Below are 17,249 nucleotides of genomic sequence, written 5' to 3' on the forward strand. Positions count from 1 at the left end.
TATTTCTGTTCCTCATTTTAGCAGTGTGATTCATTGGTGCCATAAGGGCTGATCTTACTAGAATTTGGAAAATACCTGGTCAGTTTACTACTGTAAAAAATTGCAAAATGCAGGTATGCATTTTTTTCTGGGTTGCTCTTTTATTTGTTTGTGTTTTTGGATTTTTTTTTAGTGATAAAATTCACACAGTTTGACAAGAACCATATAAGGAAGATAAAAGTAGCCCTGACAGCTTCCCTTTAAAGTGCAGATATGTAGGAGATAGTACAAAGCAAAAAAAGAGAATTAATTTAAATTTGCCAAAAAGTTATGAAGCAAAATCCCCAAATAAATAAATTAGAAATTGCAGCACTGCGTGTTCTCAGGTCATTAAATTAAGACATTTCTGCATATTAAATCAGGCTTTGTGCAACTCTTACCACAAGCAGGTGCCTTTTAGTCTACAGGGGCACTCTCTAGGCCTGCCTGCTTTTCTTTAAAGCACAGATTTCACTCTCTTTTCTGACCCACTCCTCTATGAGAAGTAAGAGGTTCCCCACGCCCTGGGAGGCAGCAGCAGGAAAAGCCCCATGTACAGCTGGTGCTGGGGACTCACCAGGTAGGAAGCTCCTCTTCTTGAGCTCTCCTTGCACCTCCTTCCACAACTAATGGCCACAGCTCCTTTAATGAGAACCACACTGCTCCAGGGGGGTGGTGAGGGCTGGTCTGAGCAGGACCAAAGTAACCCCTCCTGCCAGGAGCCACCAAGGAGCTGAGGCTCACATCCCGTGGGAATGAAGCTGCACTTTTGTTGCCCCTTTGAGAAATCTTGGACAGCATCTGACAGCAGACAGCCCTTCTATGTTCAGCAGCCAAGCGCCCTCTTTCCCTGGGCAGTTGATTTGCTTTTAACTTCATACCTTCACCAGATGAAAAAAACTCCCTTAGAATGTCTGGGGACCAGGGAGACAGGTCTCAGGTGGCCCAGGGGCTGGCAGCATCCCCCGCCATGGGCTGCTGGAGACACATGGTCACCGAGAGAGCCTGCTGCATTGAACCTGCTGCATTCCCCCTCTTTGGGAGCCCTGCCAGGCCTCCCTGCCAATGGGAGACCAAAAGCAGCTCACAGCAGTCACAGAAGGGGAGCCCAGAGCCCACAGCTCAGGAGAGGGGCACAAGGGGAAGCTGCTGCCAAGCCCTATAAGTTTCCTGCCCCACACTGCAGGTTCTTGGGATGCAGAAATTCTGGCGCTGCAGCATCTTGACATGAAGTAAATAGAGGAAGCATGGACTTTGGAAAACTTCTGTAGTTTAACTTCTGTTTTCTCAATACATTTACTTGCTGAACTCCAAACATGAGGTATTGTGAAGGAATGGTTGTGCTTCTCCTTGGCATCCTGCAGCAGACCAGGACTGAGAAGCTCAAAAGCTGGGGGTATAGACTGCATCTGCTGGTCCCAGCTACAACTGCTGGTCCCCATCAGGAAGACAGTCCAGGATGCCACCTGTTTGCTTATTTTGGATTCCAGGAGAGTGTATTAAATCAGTCTCCCTGACCCCAAGGATCTGGGGTGTGCAGTCTCAGGTTTTGACTGTGGGTCTAGCTGCTGTGATTCCTTCCAGGCAAATATACCCTGAATTCTGCTTCCCACCTTGTAACACTTCATACTTGTGATCTTATCTGAGGAATTACATATATATATATATATATATATATCTAACTTTTTGTATTATATAATACAAAAACATAGACATACTCATAAAATATCTACAATTTACATATATCAGTATCTATTACATACTGTAAAAAACGCACAGATACTACTCTATGTACATGTATGTTTAAAACACATGATAAAATCTATATAAAATTTATATATTTATAAAAACATATTGTGTGTCTGTGTGTGTTTGTGTGCTCATGTACAGATGTTGCAATCATGCTTTGAAAACAAGCGTTTTTTCTAGAGACTAGAACTCCCCAGCACTTCTTGAGAAAACTGGGGAAATGCAGATAACCACAGCTGACAGTCCCAGATGTGAACTACAGGCAATGCCAAAATGCTGCAAGGATTTTTTTGAATTGTTGGCCTCACATTTACCATTCAGAGAAATGTTACGGATGACAAATTCAGTTCCTGAGGAAACGGAAATTTCCTGAGGGTGAAATATTTCCATGGCACCTTCATTTTGAGAGCCAAATTGGAAAGGAAAATCCAAGCAGCAGTGTACCAAGTCAAACAGCTTGGACAGAAGCTCCTATGGGTGGCCCTGTTCTGAGGGTAGGGTTGCAGGGTAGAGAAATCACCACAGCTGAGGAAAGTAATAAATGAGTGCCCCAGCTGTTGCAGAAGGTGAGCACACAGTCTAATGTCTGAAAACAGAATGTGAACTTCTCAGAAAATCCATCTAAATACCCAACTAGTTCAAGAAAAAGCCCTTTGCTAGAGAAAGCAGGTATTGAACTGCTCACACGTAGCCTGGTTACATACAAACAAGAAGTGGGTTCTGCCTCTGATACTCACCTTTTTTAAGGTGCCAGCCAGGTTAATAACAATTTAGTAACAAAACAGCTTCAGGCATGCACGCCTCTGGGTTGCTTCCTGCAGCTGGGTTAGGTTAGGTCTCAGTGCACAGCATGCTGTGTTGACAATCACTGCTGACAAACCAAACATTTCCCATAACCAAGACCCTTAATCAGCAGTAAGAACTGCACTTTTCTGTCACACTTGTGTTCACAAAATCCTAGGTGACTGTGACCAACATGATACTGTCTCTAAAGGAGTTTATTTTGGACCTTGGTACTAAAGTTCACCTGAATTAGGATGTGAGAGGAGTTTAGGTGAAGTCCATGTGCTGTGCTCAGCCTTTTGCTACTGATATCCTGGAAGATGTGATATAAACATCTCCTGTGCAGCATGGCAATGTTGTGTTTGACATTACAATCTGTGATGGCAGAAGCCTCCTTGCAAAGGTGCAAAGAAGCCCTCAGAGTCCCCGTGCTGTACTGCACACTCTGATGCTTTAGGGTTGCCTGGGATATTAAGGCATCATGTGGCATGTCTGCTTAATCCTGAGCAGATGAAAGATGCTGAGTGTGTGATGCATGGGCAGCTGCTGATGTCCATAAAGCCATTACAAGTCTCTCCAGCTCTTTGAGGGTGGATGCAAATCTTTCCTTTCCTCCTACTAGAAGAGAGTGTTTCAAAATCCTGACAACAGGAGACCAGGAATCCTGTCTCCAGAAGACTGTGGAAGGCACACCACTGATGAGGTGGTCTGTGTCATGAGATGTGGGCATTGGATGACACCCATGAAGCCAACCTCCTGATATAGCAACATCATTTTGTCCCCAAAGACAGAGTTTTTTTTTATTCTGAACAATTAGCCAGATCACACATCATGCCTTGGTTTCACAGGCTTGACAATACTGGGGACCAGTCCCTGTAAGGGCACAGTGCAGCTTGTTGCACTGAAATCCAGGTGTCTTGCCAAGAAATGGAAGCAGAGCCCAGCCACATTCCCATGAGCTATTACTTTTAAAGAATTAGGTATTTATGTTTCTTTCTTACCACGATCATTCTGGTGCCATTAGAAACATAAGAAAAAAATACATCAGTGAAAGAGACACTTGAGAGCACAAGAAATATTATTTTAACCTTTTGGTACAAACAGCAGAGAATAAATGGAGCATGTTTATAAGGTAAATAAAATCATCAACAGTATCTTTTACCTTGGCCCCCAAGTTCCTCACTCCAGATGCTTTACCTCATTCTGCCCAGATCATATGCCTTCACAGGATATGCACCAGGAAAAGGCTATTGGATCCTGCTACCATTCCAAGCAGTTCTCAGCAGGAGGTTCAGGCAGATGTCAGGCACAGGTGAATCAGCTGTTAGAGGCCTAGGGTGCTGAAAAATGAAAACTTTCATTCCTCTTTTACTCCAAGAAAAACAAAATCAGTAAGTCCCATTACGGTACTTGTGCTTTAAATTACCAATTCCAAGTGTGGGGCTGGTGATCTTTGTACAGCTGTTAGGGCTTAGAGTGGCTCTTCTGGGTTGGTTTGCCTGCCTCTGGCAGTGCCCTGGAGTGGAGTTGTAGGGAACAGAAAGGAAAGAGAAGATGAATAGCTTGATCCTTCTCCTAAATCCTACTAGCTTTTCCTAGTCCAGTTCTGAACCAGCTGTTGATACAAACCAGCTGATTTCAATTGGCTTTTCTTCCTTGAATTTCCCTTTATTTTTTTTTGGTATGGTATGCATGTCATCCTTCAGTAATGAGTTTTGCAAGTTTAATTTTAGGTTGTATGGTTAGGTATCGACTACTTTCATTCTTGTTGCCAGCAAATTTTATTGTGTGGAACCTCTCTAAAATATTACAAGAAACAGTGAATCATTGCTCTCTACTCACAGTCTCTCTGACATTCAGGATTTATTGTACCCCCATCATACTCTCCCTTGGGTAATTCTCTCCAAGGCTGAAGAGTAGGAGAGTTTTATCTATTTAATATCTCCTCATAGTGAAGGAGATTCTTTACCTTTTATCATCCTGTTTGTCATTTGCTGTGTCATTTAGTTCCATTGTATGCTTTTTTTTTTTTTGCTTGGGGCGGGAAGGAGAGAATGAAAGTAGGAGAAAAGTAGAAAGTAATACATTATCAAAGAGGAGGTACAACACACACTTACCCAGACTGCCTCCTCTTGCCTTCCATGCTGAGTAAGAAGTTTTACTGCAAAAATGGTCAAAAACATGCTCAAGATGATAATTGTTACATGTGATCTTCTGGTTGCACTGGTTTAACCTGAGCACTTTTACTTGGACAGCTAGAGGTTTATGCTCTACATGTAAACTTACACTCAGGAAAATTTGTATCATGAAACTGCAGGGGGTAAGAGGAATCCAGCACATGCTGGAGTATTGGCCAGGAAATGAAACAAAGTGTATCATTTAAGAATCTTCCAGTTGTCTGCTTCAGCTTCAGTGGAAGTCAGTGGTTACTTACCAAAACAAAGTGGTGCAAGATAAATTCTGAATGAATTACCTCTTGACGTAAATAACAAATCCCCCCAAACTCAAACAGGCAACCTTGAGAGTAATTTACTGAACAGCTTTCAAAGCTAAAGCACTCCATGGGATGAGCTGAATTCCTTCAGGGCAAAAGCTGAGTCATTCTTTCAAAAGACGGTGAGGATACACTAAAAAACCCCAACTCACAGAGATGCTGAAATGGGACTATGCTTGGGCTTTGAAATGAAAGTCATCCAGGACCTGCTGAGACATGCTTGAACACCTCAGGAGTATCAAAATTCTTCCACTAAGTGCCAAAATGAGTGTGATCATGGATGTGTGTGGACGTGACTTGATGGCTGTGGATGATCTTGGAGTGGGAAATTAATGCCCACAAAATGCTTTGATTTATTGATAATGCCATACTTCTGGGACCATACCATTTATATCATATACAGCTATTTATATTGGGAGCAGGACAGAAACTCTTTTAGTCTGAATATCCCTGGCAGGAACTCCAACCCAGAGCTCACAGATATGACACAAGATTTCTCAGCTCAGACTAAGTAACTGCTGAGCATGATCCACATAAGCAAGTCCAGGCAGCAGAAGGGAACACATGTAGCGAATCAGGAATCACTGCCTGCAGGCTTATCCTTCCTTATTGCAAGGTAAATTGATAAGTATATTGTGTCACTCGTGTAAGTAGCCATGAAATATGGCCTTTCTGACAGTGAAGGAGGTAAGTGATTGCTTAAATTCACACAGAAGTCAGAGGTCAGCGCTTACAAAGGGTGGGTGAGAAGGGAAAAGTTCAGGGTGACTTTTTCTTTCTGCATCACAGTTCTTCACATGTGTCTACATCTATCAGTGATACATTTGCCAACAGAAAAAAAAAATCCGATGACCTGTCACAAGAAGCAACACTGGCTTTACAGGAACAAGGGAACTGCTCCCTGCAGAGTCCCTTTCTCTTGTTAGTAAAATAAAGCCTGCCAGCAGCACACAGGAACACAGCAATCCTGCCTACCGAGGACCTGCAGGTATCGAGAGATTTCTGATGTTCTGGAATTGAAAGAGAAACCCCTCTCTGAGCCATGAGTGCAACCACAAAGATTAAAGAACAACCCCTGTGCTGAACCCTTCATGACCAGAAAACAATCAACTGAGGAACAAAGCAGTGAGATTTACTGCAAACACAGGAACTTTGTGTTCCACTGATGTGACAAATTAAGTTTTTCATAACACTTCACTACTGACCTCTCTCCAGAGCATGATAATTATACACAAACTATAGATCAGTAACCAAACAGAAGTACTTTTATTTTTTCCTGATACAAATGCCAATTATCACAGCCATAGACATCAGCAAAAAGTTGTTGCAAATAAATATGAAAGCTTGATAACAAATTTAAACAGAGTAATTATTGTATAAATGATTAAACAAATGGTATTATTGCTAGCAGAATAAGCATCACCAGGGAAAAGAGGATTGAATACAAAATCTGGAAATAGATTAAATATATATATATATAAAATATACTCAGTTTATTGCTTGGATAGATAAATATTAAAATATTTGTGCACATCACTGGGAATGAGGCACTTATTCAGGTTAGTATAAACAAGGCCACTTGTTAAGTAAAAGGAAAAATGCTAATAAGCTTCCAAAACATCTTACTGAAATCTGAAACCTTGAAGTCATAATAATAATAAAAAGAAAAGCATGCTGTTACAGATGCATTTATAGTTCACTGAATTGTAAAAAATCCAATTTCTTAAGAATGGGACAAATCCAGCATGCCTTATTGAAAACACGGCAATTTTTTTCCCAGGAAGAGGACTTTGGTATGTGACTCACAAATCTTACTTATGCTTGTCCAACTTTTCAGTGTTTGCTCTGTCCTTTTCTTTGTTATCATCACTTTGCACTATAATTTTATATATTGTTACAAAAACATTAGTCTGATTATCCCCTTCAACCTAAATATTTCACAAAGTTTTAATCAGACACTGTTCAAAGCAGTGATCAAGTTGCTTACTGGGCTAAATATTTGGCTTGTAGAACATATGGGTTTTGATATGAATTTATAAAAACAAGTAAGAATTAAAAAAATATTTTGCCTGCAAGCACCTTTAATGATATTTTGGTTTGGTAACATTCAAAAGCAGAAAAATAGCTTTACTGATAAACACCTAATTTCTGTATTTTATATATATATATTTTAAAAAGATCATCTCTGCTTATAGAAAACAGGCATTTCATAAATATTAGAATGTTCTATTATTTACATGTGTCCCATTCTACTATTGCATCATTGGCTGCTATTATCCAAACATGCAGGTTCCAGGAGAGAAATTCTGCTTTTCTCATACTGATGTCACACATAGGCACAAAGGCAAATTTGATCTTAGTGTACATTTGCAACTTAGTGGTGAACTTACTAAATATAAAAGGTATCTGTGGGTTAAGCCTTTGATCAATCTCGCACACCTAATACATGGACCACAAAACCAGAAACTTCATTACAAGAGCAATTTGATGTCAGGTGACTGGGGGAAAGGTCTAAAGCATTGGCCATGGCTTACAGATAATTGTTTCAGGATAGAACTTGGATTAATTAAAAGAAAAGATGACCGCAAGAGTTTAGTAATGGAGTTTGACCCTTTGGGTGCTGCAAACATCCTTCAATTAAGCTGTCTAATCACCATCTTCAGAGATTCTAGAAAAGGTAGGACAGATCCTGACCTGGCTCATTTTGTGAAAAGCTGATAAAATCCTATTAAATGATTGAAGTCATAACAACACAAATCCAGTGCAAGAGATACCAGCACGAGTCTCTCTGTGGGCATATTCACACTGTACCATGAATCACAGCACTGATATGCCTAGGCTAGTGGAGCTTCATGTACCTGAGCCTTTATGGCTTACAGGACAACCATGCAGAACTGCTAGGTCAGGTCTATCTGTGTTGACTGACCCCCACAACCAGGCTAGGAAGCCTTCTGGCCTTCTGGATGGATTTTTTGTTTTAAAGTTCAGAGGCAGCATTGTGTTACAGGCTGCTTTCAAACTGCATCCTGCTCTGCTAACTGATCTCTGCAGCCTGATCCCTTGTTGGAACAAGGGATCTGCAGCCTTATCCATTTGGAACTCCAAATGCCAAGTGTACTGGGGACTGTCTCTACCCACCACCACAAGATGGTGGTCGTGGAAGGGAAGAGACATTTTAGCAAGGTCTCAACATCCTAATTCAGATTTTATGTAGTTTAACTCTATTGAGAGTTCCATTGACTCCAGTGCTGTTTGACAATCTCATGGACAGTGAGATGGAGGACACCTTCAGCAAGTGACACCCATCTGTGGTGTGGTGTGGTTGACATGCTGGAGGGACATTGCATCCAGAGTTACCTGGGCAGGCGTGAGAGGTGAGCAAACCACATGAAGTTCAACAAGGCCAAGGGGAAGGTCCTGCACCTGGGTCAGAGTAATCCCAAGCACAAATACAGGCAGGGCAGAGAATGGATCAGGAGCAGCCCTGCTGAGAAGGACTTGGGAGTGCTGGTGGATGAGAGGCTGGACATGACAGGCAATGTGTATTCCCAAGCCCAAAAGCCAACCTATCCTGGGCTGCAGCCAAAGCAGTGGGGCGAGCAGGGTGAAGGAGATGGTTCTGCCCTCTAGTCTGCTCTTCTGAGATCCCACCTGCAGTGCTGCATCCAGCTGTGGGGTCTCCAACATAGGAAGGACATGGATATGATGGAGCGAGTCCAAAGGAGGGGCACAAAGATGATCAGAGTTTGTGACCCTTCCCCTATGAAGACAGGCTGAGAGAGTTGGGGTTGTTTAGTCTGGCCAAGAGAAGGCTCCGGGGACAATTTAGAGCACCTTCCAGTCCCTGAAAAGGGCTTACAAGAGGGCTGTGGAGAGACTTTTCCCAAGAGGATGTAGCAATAGGACGAAGAGTAATGACTTCCCTCAGAAAGACAGTAGGTTTATGTATTAGGAGGAAATTTACTCTGAGGGTGGTGAGATACTGGCACAGGTTGTGCAGGGAAGTTCTGGATGCTTCATTCCTGGAAGTGTTCAAGGTCAGGCTGGATGGGACTTTGAGTAACCTGGTGTGGTGGAAGGTCTCCCTGCCTGTGGCTGTGGGGTTGGACCTAGATGATCTTGAAGGTCCCTTCTGACACAGGCCATCCTACAATGGCCTTACATAAAATGCTAGTGTGACAAAAGGGACAGTTTTCTGAAGGTTACATAGCTTTCACAGCCAAGGATTTGACAAGGACAGAACAGGTTGAGCCTGGAAAAAACTAACACTGGACACTGCTGATCCAAACTTGTCATGTTACCTAAATCAAGAATGCTGAGAGAAAATTAGAATTACTCCTGCAGAAGTAGTCACATGCTAAAAAATGCCCAACAATGACCCAGCATGTTTGTCAAAATGTGCTATGGTTATACAGCAATAAATACTACTTGATTCAATCAAAGGCTAATTTTTTCTTCTCTTTTTATCATTTAGTATGACAACTAACTACGATGGATTCAATATCATGATTCCTAGGCTCAGTTCAGCAGAACCTTGTCCTCTGCATTTTAAATCTAACTATCATCTTCTCTAGGTACTGAGACACTAATGCTTGCATTTCTTAGCAGCGGACATGCACTAAGAAATAAAATTTACCTTACAACACTTCCATGATCCATTATAAACTTAAGAGGACATAAGCACCCAGTTTTAGTGAAAACCAAAATTTTTTTCTGGATTTGTTGCATTCTTCGGCTTTATATGAACATAAATAAAAAAAAAATATTCAGATTAAATAGATGAATAGGAATTTGCAGGAAAGAGCATGTATTGGATCCTGTGACATACAATTGTGTATGCTATGCTGTATAATCTAGCTGTCTTTTGAAAAAGTTCAGTCACATATAAGTAAAAAAAAATTAAAAAATACTGGTACAGATTAAGTGAAGTCAAAAACTTACAGGACGGAGAATCCATGCCTAAGGCATTCCATCACCTTTCAAACTATTTGTAGACATTGAGTTCTTTGTGAGAAACAGTACAAAATTCTACAGTAGAGTGTGAGGATCCCTCCTCTCAAGTATTATGTGTTTCTGAAGAAAGAGATCTCCTCTCTTATTGCAGACAGCATATATAGCACCTTTGTTCAGCTTCTTTTATTCTTTTGAAATGTCAGAAAATACAAAACCACAACAATAATCTCTCCCTTACAATGGAGTCCCTTGAATTGCTGCTTAAAATTAGTGCATGGTATAGGGACATCAGGGACATTTCCTTTCATGCAAAGTGGGAGGTTTCGTTCAGCTTCTTCTGTTGTTGATAATGGCAGTAATAGCTCAGGATAACAAATTTCAAGTACACCTAGAAACACACTTCTCATGAGTCACCATTATCTGCTGCTAAAAATGTGCAGTTCAAGAGTTTTTATGAGGCACTCTGGACACTCTGGCTTGAATACTGTGGTCTTGGAATCAAACCTCTGAGCTGTCATGGCTGTAATTATGTGGTAGCATCATTGGTTCGTTGCTGCCTGACTCGTTTGTGCTTTCCTTCTTGTCGGAATTTCGTCTCCATTTTAGCAGCAAAATTATAATTGCAATTAAGCAGATGGCAAGGAGAATGGCAGCAGCTCCACCAATGATTGTGACTAAGCTGATTCCTGCACTTTGGTTATTCAGTTCTCTGGGGAGAACACCATTGAGTGCAACCTCCCTTTGAGGCACCTGTTTCTTGCTGGTGCGATCCAGGGCTATATGCTGTATGTTCGTTCCTCGGTTGCTCTCCACTCCAATGTCTCTTGCAAGTTCTGGGGCCTGCTCAGCTCCCCTCTTCTGCCTCCTCTGTGCGGATGCTCCTGGACTCCCAGCACTGAGGAGTGAGTGGTACTGGTGCTCCACGCTTCTTTTGCCGATTCCACGGTTAGCGTTCTCCTTGGAGCGCACGGTGTAGATTGTATGGACATACCACTCCCTACCCAAAGACACCTGGAAAGAAACATTTTTTGTATTTAAACACACACATACTGAATCTGGACAGCACTAAATGCAGAGGAAATCAGTCTCTGTTCTGAACTGAATGCCTGGACAAGCACTTTCAAAATCATGGCCCAGATAACTCCCGACTACGTGCCAATGTGCACCAGAAGAGTTGTATTTCCTGCCAAAATTTTTGGCGGGTTTAGTCTCCATTCCTTTCCACAGTCAGACTCTGTGGCTACCAAGTGCAGATAAAGAAGGCTATGGCATTGGCATGGTTTTGGTGCTATTAGTACTAAAAGCCATACAAAGTACTTTAGCTGTGGATGGGCCACAGAAAAGGACCTTCCAAGCCCAACCTACCAAGTGATTAGGCTCTGGCTGTAATTCCATCTGAACATAAGAAAGCAAATCTTTACTGCAAGGATGGTTGAACATTGGAACAGGGAGCCTGTGGAGTCTTGTTCGACAGGAAGCCTGTGGAGTCTCCTTCCACAGAGATGTTCAAAAGACAACTAACTGGTCATGGTCCAGGCCAACCTGTTCTAGGTGACCCTGCATTGAGCAGGGTGTTGGAACAGTCAATTTCCACAGGTCCCTGAAAGATTAATCCACGCTGGGTGGCGTGGGTCCCTGCAATCTGTGTGAGATGATACTACCATCCTTCAATTTCTCTCACCTTTCCTGGATATGTACCAGATTTGGCTTCCACAAGGTCCAGTAGGCTTGTCTGAATATTGTCTTAAAGATACTGCCTGTTAATTTGAATGGTTACAGCCCAGTTTTGTTATTTTGAAAAATAACACATTTTCTATTTCACTCTTGTTTTTCCAAGTATTTTTCAGAATATACTTTTGTTTCTTCATATTCTTACTTTTTGGACAGGAAGAGGACCAAAAATCATGTCATTGGAATCCATGGAAATGGATTCTTCACATAAAAAATGAGATGCCATTTTTCTGGGGGAGATTTGAAACACACTTTTAAGTAGACCTTTGTTAAATACTCTACTGCTTACAATGGGACGTTTAATACTAAAAGTGGCCAGGAGTGGAATCAAAGTCTCCTTCATATTTTTCCTACTAATTTATACACTTGAGTTGTGCATGCAGTTTTGCAAATACTAGAGACAAATAGTGAAGAGAGAACTTTTTGGCTGGGTTGTACAAATCAAAGGGCTGAATGCACACAGCTGAAGGATTATATATAATTAAGGCGTAGTTGCATCCTTTAGTTGTCAATTTTTAGGCTTTCCAGTGCTTCACACTGTGCAAGTTTGCAAGGAAAGAATTGTAAAGAAAATGCCAAGTATCAACTTGATTTTGATGAAGTTCACCGTAAATGCTTATGATTTTTAATTTTTTGTCTTTGAGAAATGAGACAGGAAGCAATAAAACAATGGTGTGCAACAAGAATCTTATTAACTTCTTAAAAGAAATGTACAAGAATAATTTGCATAATTTCTGGTTAGCCTGTGGAATTATACAAGGGAAAAGCAAGGGTATCCCATAGAAACACTTTAATAAGTGTTCCAGATTTTATATCTATAAGTTTCTAGGCATCTATAATTGTGTTTGATTGCCACTAAAATCAGAATAAATCTTTCTGTTGGTTTCAATTTGACTGATAGTTAACAAGAATACCTGCGCAAGTGCTTCTTCCTTGGTTCAGTACTCTGGCTACTAAGTTACAGAAATCATACCTGAAACAGAGGAGTTGAGTCTACTTTGAATCCATCAGAGCCTGGCTGTTTAACTAATGGAATTGCTTCGGGATCGTCTATTGCAAGTTTTGCATTAAAAAGTACATTTCCAAAACTTGTGGCTTGTGTCTCTGGCTGAGCTTTGTCCTGCATGGAGGGGAAAAAAGTTTGCAAAGCACAGGTTTATTTCTTTGAGGAAAAACAGTTTTAGCATTTACTTGCAATGTATAAATTGTGTAGTTTAAACCTGCTACTTTATGCATTCTAGGGAAATATTACTACAAGAGAAAACACATGAGAAGGAGTTGTGGTGCCATCTGACTTGTACTAATTTATATATAACCTCTTGCCTTTCTGGAATAAAAGAGGAAAAATAGAAAACTACCATAGCTCCACTTCTTAATAAAAAAGATACATAAATGTGGTCTGAAATGAAAGTAAGAAGTCTATTTCCTAGTCTAAAGAAGCCACATTTCATTTCATTAACAGACAGTAACATATATTTATTTAGCTTATTAGATAATCATCTTACTTGAAGTTAACTCTAAAAGTTGGCCATCAGGTCCGCAGTTACCTGGGGTTACTCTATAGTTATTTTCAGGAAGGAAATTAGAGCATTCAAGCCAACTTTCGAGGTATTTCTCTTTCCCTATGGACTACAGGGGCAAGCTGGATGACTAACTTTGTAGTATGCACTAGATTTGGGTAGCTAAACATGACACAAATTACAATCCTTCACTTGCATGTCTCCTAAAATTCTCTCTATGGTCTGTGGATACAGACAATGCAGAGAAAAAGTCTATTTTGGGATTCTAACTTAGGTCAAACTCTTACTGAAGGTAGTTCCCAGAAAGATAAAGAACAGAATCAGGAGGGAAAAGGCAAGATACTGCCTCCATCAGCTCATGTTAGCTTGGAGCTCAAGTCACAGTTTGGTGCTGTTGAGAACACTTTAAAGAACAGTTAGTTGGGTTTTGGATAAAAGACAAGTTAGAAAAAAAATTAAGACAAATATCTCTGCATCCTCACAGAATTAGAGCACTTACCACAATCTTAAACCTGTACAGAAGGGATGGAGAATCAGCAAGGCAACCATACTCAGTGTTGGATGGATTGTATTTGGGTACATATCCATCAGATCCTGTGCACAAGAAAACCTTCTCGATGCTACAGTAGAAGGAGTCACCCAAATTCTGCACTGGATCCACCATCACCCGACCGTATATGATATCACCTGTAAACAGTGCACACAGTTCACATCTGCTTACACTGAACATTCAGCACAGCTCTGAGGCTCAGCTAATAAAGCCTTGTCAAGAAGCTTAGTGCAACAAGAACAAACCCTTACTGCTAGACAGAACAGGATCCTGATAGTGTGGAACACAAATTAAATGTGCATGATTTAAGGGCAATTATACCTTCTGAGAAAGCAACGTCACTTTCTTGCCCAAAGCCCATCGAGCCATCAGACAGCCACAGCGTCTTTTTGGAGAGGAGGAACATCTGGGTGTTCAAGCTGAACTCAGCAGCCACTGGGTCACTGACCTAAAACCACAAAAGCACAAGGCTCTTCAACAAGACTTTTTAATGAAAAAAACATAGCATGATCTTAAACTCATAAACTCTTAAAACAAAGCATGATCTTCTCCCAATGTACACTACTTACCAGCTCAGCACATCTACTTACAATAATACAGTTTAATAAAAAGATTCCTGGTATTAGAAATATTTTACATGCAAACAACCTTTGGACTATCTGCCTCTGTGATATTTGATAATATTCTAGGTTAGTTTCTTCCCACCACATTTTTCCAAATCCCAGCTAAGGAGGTATCTAGGGCAACTTATGTGTGGGGGTAACACGGGGAAAACTTTTCCCTGAAAAACTTGTCTCTGACTCATCACAGCCTGTTTTCTCTCTCCCATTTTCATTCTTACACACAAGTCTCGCCTCTGCTTCTGATCCTCTGTCAATATTTGAAAGCACACATTGCTGAAGATCTATTTGCAAGTATCAGTTCTTCTAATGTGCTGCAGGATATATCAGATGATGCATGTGAAAATGCACCAAACCATTTGAACACCTTTTTATGCTAGTATTTCTCTTTATATATTTGACACACAAAGCTATGTTTCTTCCTTGATTACATGAAAAGGATAAAATTAATCAATACTATCAGCAGCAGTTTTTCATGGGACCATAAAACAAGAAAGAAGGCTGTAGTGGTTTTGAGGCAAGACAAAGGCAAACTATAAAGCAACATGGCATAATAAAAAGGAAATTATACAGTGAATTGAAGAACTGGGGGAGTCTAAAGTTCAAAAGGATTCAAGTACCTGTGGAAATAATGTGGAAGACACATATATCAAAAAAAAAGAAAAAAGAAAAAATAGCAAGAGGACCCTAAACAAATAAAAAAAAGCTAACATATATATGTATGTTTATGTATATATATGTATAAGTGTGTGGACAGGAAGGAAAGAAAATGAAGAAAACATTCTTTCTGGCTCATGGACAAGGGTCCATTTCACAATAGAGTCCCAAAACTATCAAAGCAACAGGATCTGGCAAGAAGAATGTACAGCTCAAACCTTTTTATAAATGGAGTGCTGCTCTTTAGAAAAAGAAGCCCTAGTATCCCAACTTTTGCAAAGAAAACAAAAGATAAAAAATTCTATTCCTTTGGAATGCTTCTTTCCAAATGCCTGAAAAACGGGCCATTGGGTTGTAGTTCCACAAATACTTGATGAGCACAACCGTTTTCCAGCTATGTTATTTAGGACAGTAGTTTAAGTGTAATTACTTTTATGGGCATTTGAGACATTTTATATGAGAGTTCTTAGAAAACAATCTGTGAGAATCTCCTGGGTGAGAAGAGTAACTGTCGGTTTATTCTGACTATTTTCCATGTCCTTCACCTCTGCATATGGATAATGTGGGGACACTGCAGATCACCTGTGGGATCACAGCCCATGTAATACTTGGTACCTCAAGGAACAGAGCCCTTTTGAGATCGGTCCATTCCAGGGCAACAAGTATCCTGAGTATGGAAGAGATTCTGTCAGGAAATAGTGATACACATTGAAAGAAAGGAGATGTGGAAAGAACTGGGATAAAACAAAGCTTGGAGGTTGAATATTGTTCTTTTTCAGGGGATTCCAGAGTGAGATGGTGTTAATACAATCCTCACTAGAGTTCCAGGCTACCTGCTTGACTCCTCAGGGGCCATGGAGAGAGAAAAAAGAAGATATGCAGGCAATGCATGTCCAAAAAGGAAATGTTGAACCAGAGGGGAAACACCAAATAAATCTTCTTCTTGAGTCTTAAAATGGTTCCTCACTTGTGACCAGTGAAAACAATTATGAAGGAAATTAGAAGAAAAACTTTCCAAGGAAATTAAAAGCCTCATATTAAAAAGCCCAAGAAGGTAATTCAGTATGGGAGATGGAGCATTAGACTAAGAATTGGAGGACACCACTCTTGTCCTGCCTCATCATTTTATCATAAGACTTTGCAGTCAAAAGTAATTTTGGTCTGGTTGTGACACATACACTTGCTGATTTCAGGGAGTCACAAAGTGGTTTGGGTTGGAAGGCACATTTAAAGATTATCTCACCCAACCTCTCTGCTATGGGCATGGACACCTTCCACAAGACCAGGTTGCTCAGAGCACCATGCCACCTGGCCTTGAACACAGGCAGGGATGAGGCATTCACATCTTCTCTGGGTAACCTGTGACAGTGCCTCACCGCCCTCATTGTAAAGTGTCCTCCTTTCATCCAATCTAAAGACATGCTCTTTCAGTTGCCCCTTACCCTGTCACTGCAGCCCTTGGAAAAATGTCTTTCTCATAAGCCCTGTTTATATGTTGGAAGGCCACAATAAGGTCTCCTTAGCTCTTTCTCTTCTTCAGGCTGGACAACCCCAAAGCAGTCTTTCTTCACAGGGGAGGTGTTGCAGCCCTTTGATCATTTTTCTGGTTCTCCTCTGACCCCCTATAACAGGTCCATCTCTTTCTAGCACTGGGCACGAGACGACTGCATGCAGTGGGCCTGTGCAAGGTATCAGGTGTTCCCTAGTATAAGGACTAGCATCCTTCACTATTTATTTTCCTATTTGTAAAAGAGTGGATACCAATGCTTACTCAGTTTTGCAGAATGACTAAAAAGTCTTAGAGGTAAAGTGCTCGATACTGACTACTGAATTTGTGCTATTGCACTGCTGCTTTTTTGGGACCTGCTTTGGGACACAGTGCTTCAAACTGATCAGATGGAAAAACTATCATGGGCCACAGAAAGCCCAAGCTTGTTTTACTATGAGTATCTCAAGAAAGAAAACTGGTCTTGGTTTGAAAATTGTTGATGATGAGGGTTTAGCTGGCCACAGTCTGTGATGTTGTTGCAACTTTGCACCTTATGCCTCTTTTGAACTGATGCACCTGAAACTTCCATATACTGTATTATTAAGGCCTTATCTGATATAATAACCCCTACAGCGTCCATTTATTTATTCCAAGGCAGTTCTAATTCTTAGCCATAGCTTTTACT

General features: G+C 40.9%; 1 protein-coding gene across 1 annotated transcript in view; it reads right to left on the reverse strand.

The window, feature by feature from the left end:
• Positions 1 to 6,326: 6,326 nt before the first annotated feature.
• Positions 6,327 to 17,249, reverse strand: part of FREM2 (FRAS1 related extracellular matrix 2) — a 122,712-nt gene continuing 111,789 nt past the window's right edge. Inside the window, exons 21-24 of the mRNA XM_030943348.1 lie at positions 14,120 to 14,246; positions 13,748 to 13,935; positions 12,702 to 12,848; positions 6,327 to 11,008 (exon numbers count right to left, since the gene is read on the reverse strand). Of these exons, the coding sequence (XP_030799208.1) occupies positions 10,496 to 11,008; positions 12,702 to 12,848; positions 13,748 to 13,935; positions 14,120 to 14,246 (975 nt within the window). The 3' untranslated portion in view covers positions 6,327 to 10,495. The remainder of the gene's footprint in view (positions 11,009 to 12,701; positions 12,849 to 13,747; positions 13,936 to 14,119; positions 14,247 to 17,249) is intronic.

Source organism: Camarhynchus parvulus, chromosome 1 (assembly GCF_901933205.1).
Source record: "Camarhynchus parvulus chromosome 1, STF_HiC, whole genome shotgun sequence".
NCBI lineage: Eukaryota > Metazoa > Chordata > Aves > Passeriformes > Thraupidae > Camarhynchus > Camarhynchus parvulus.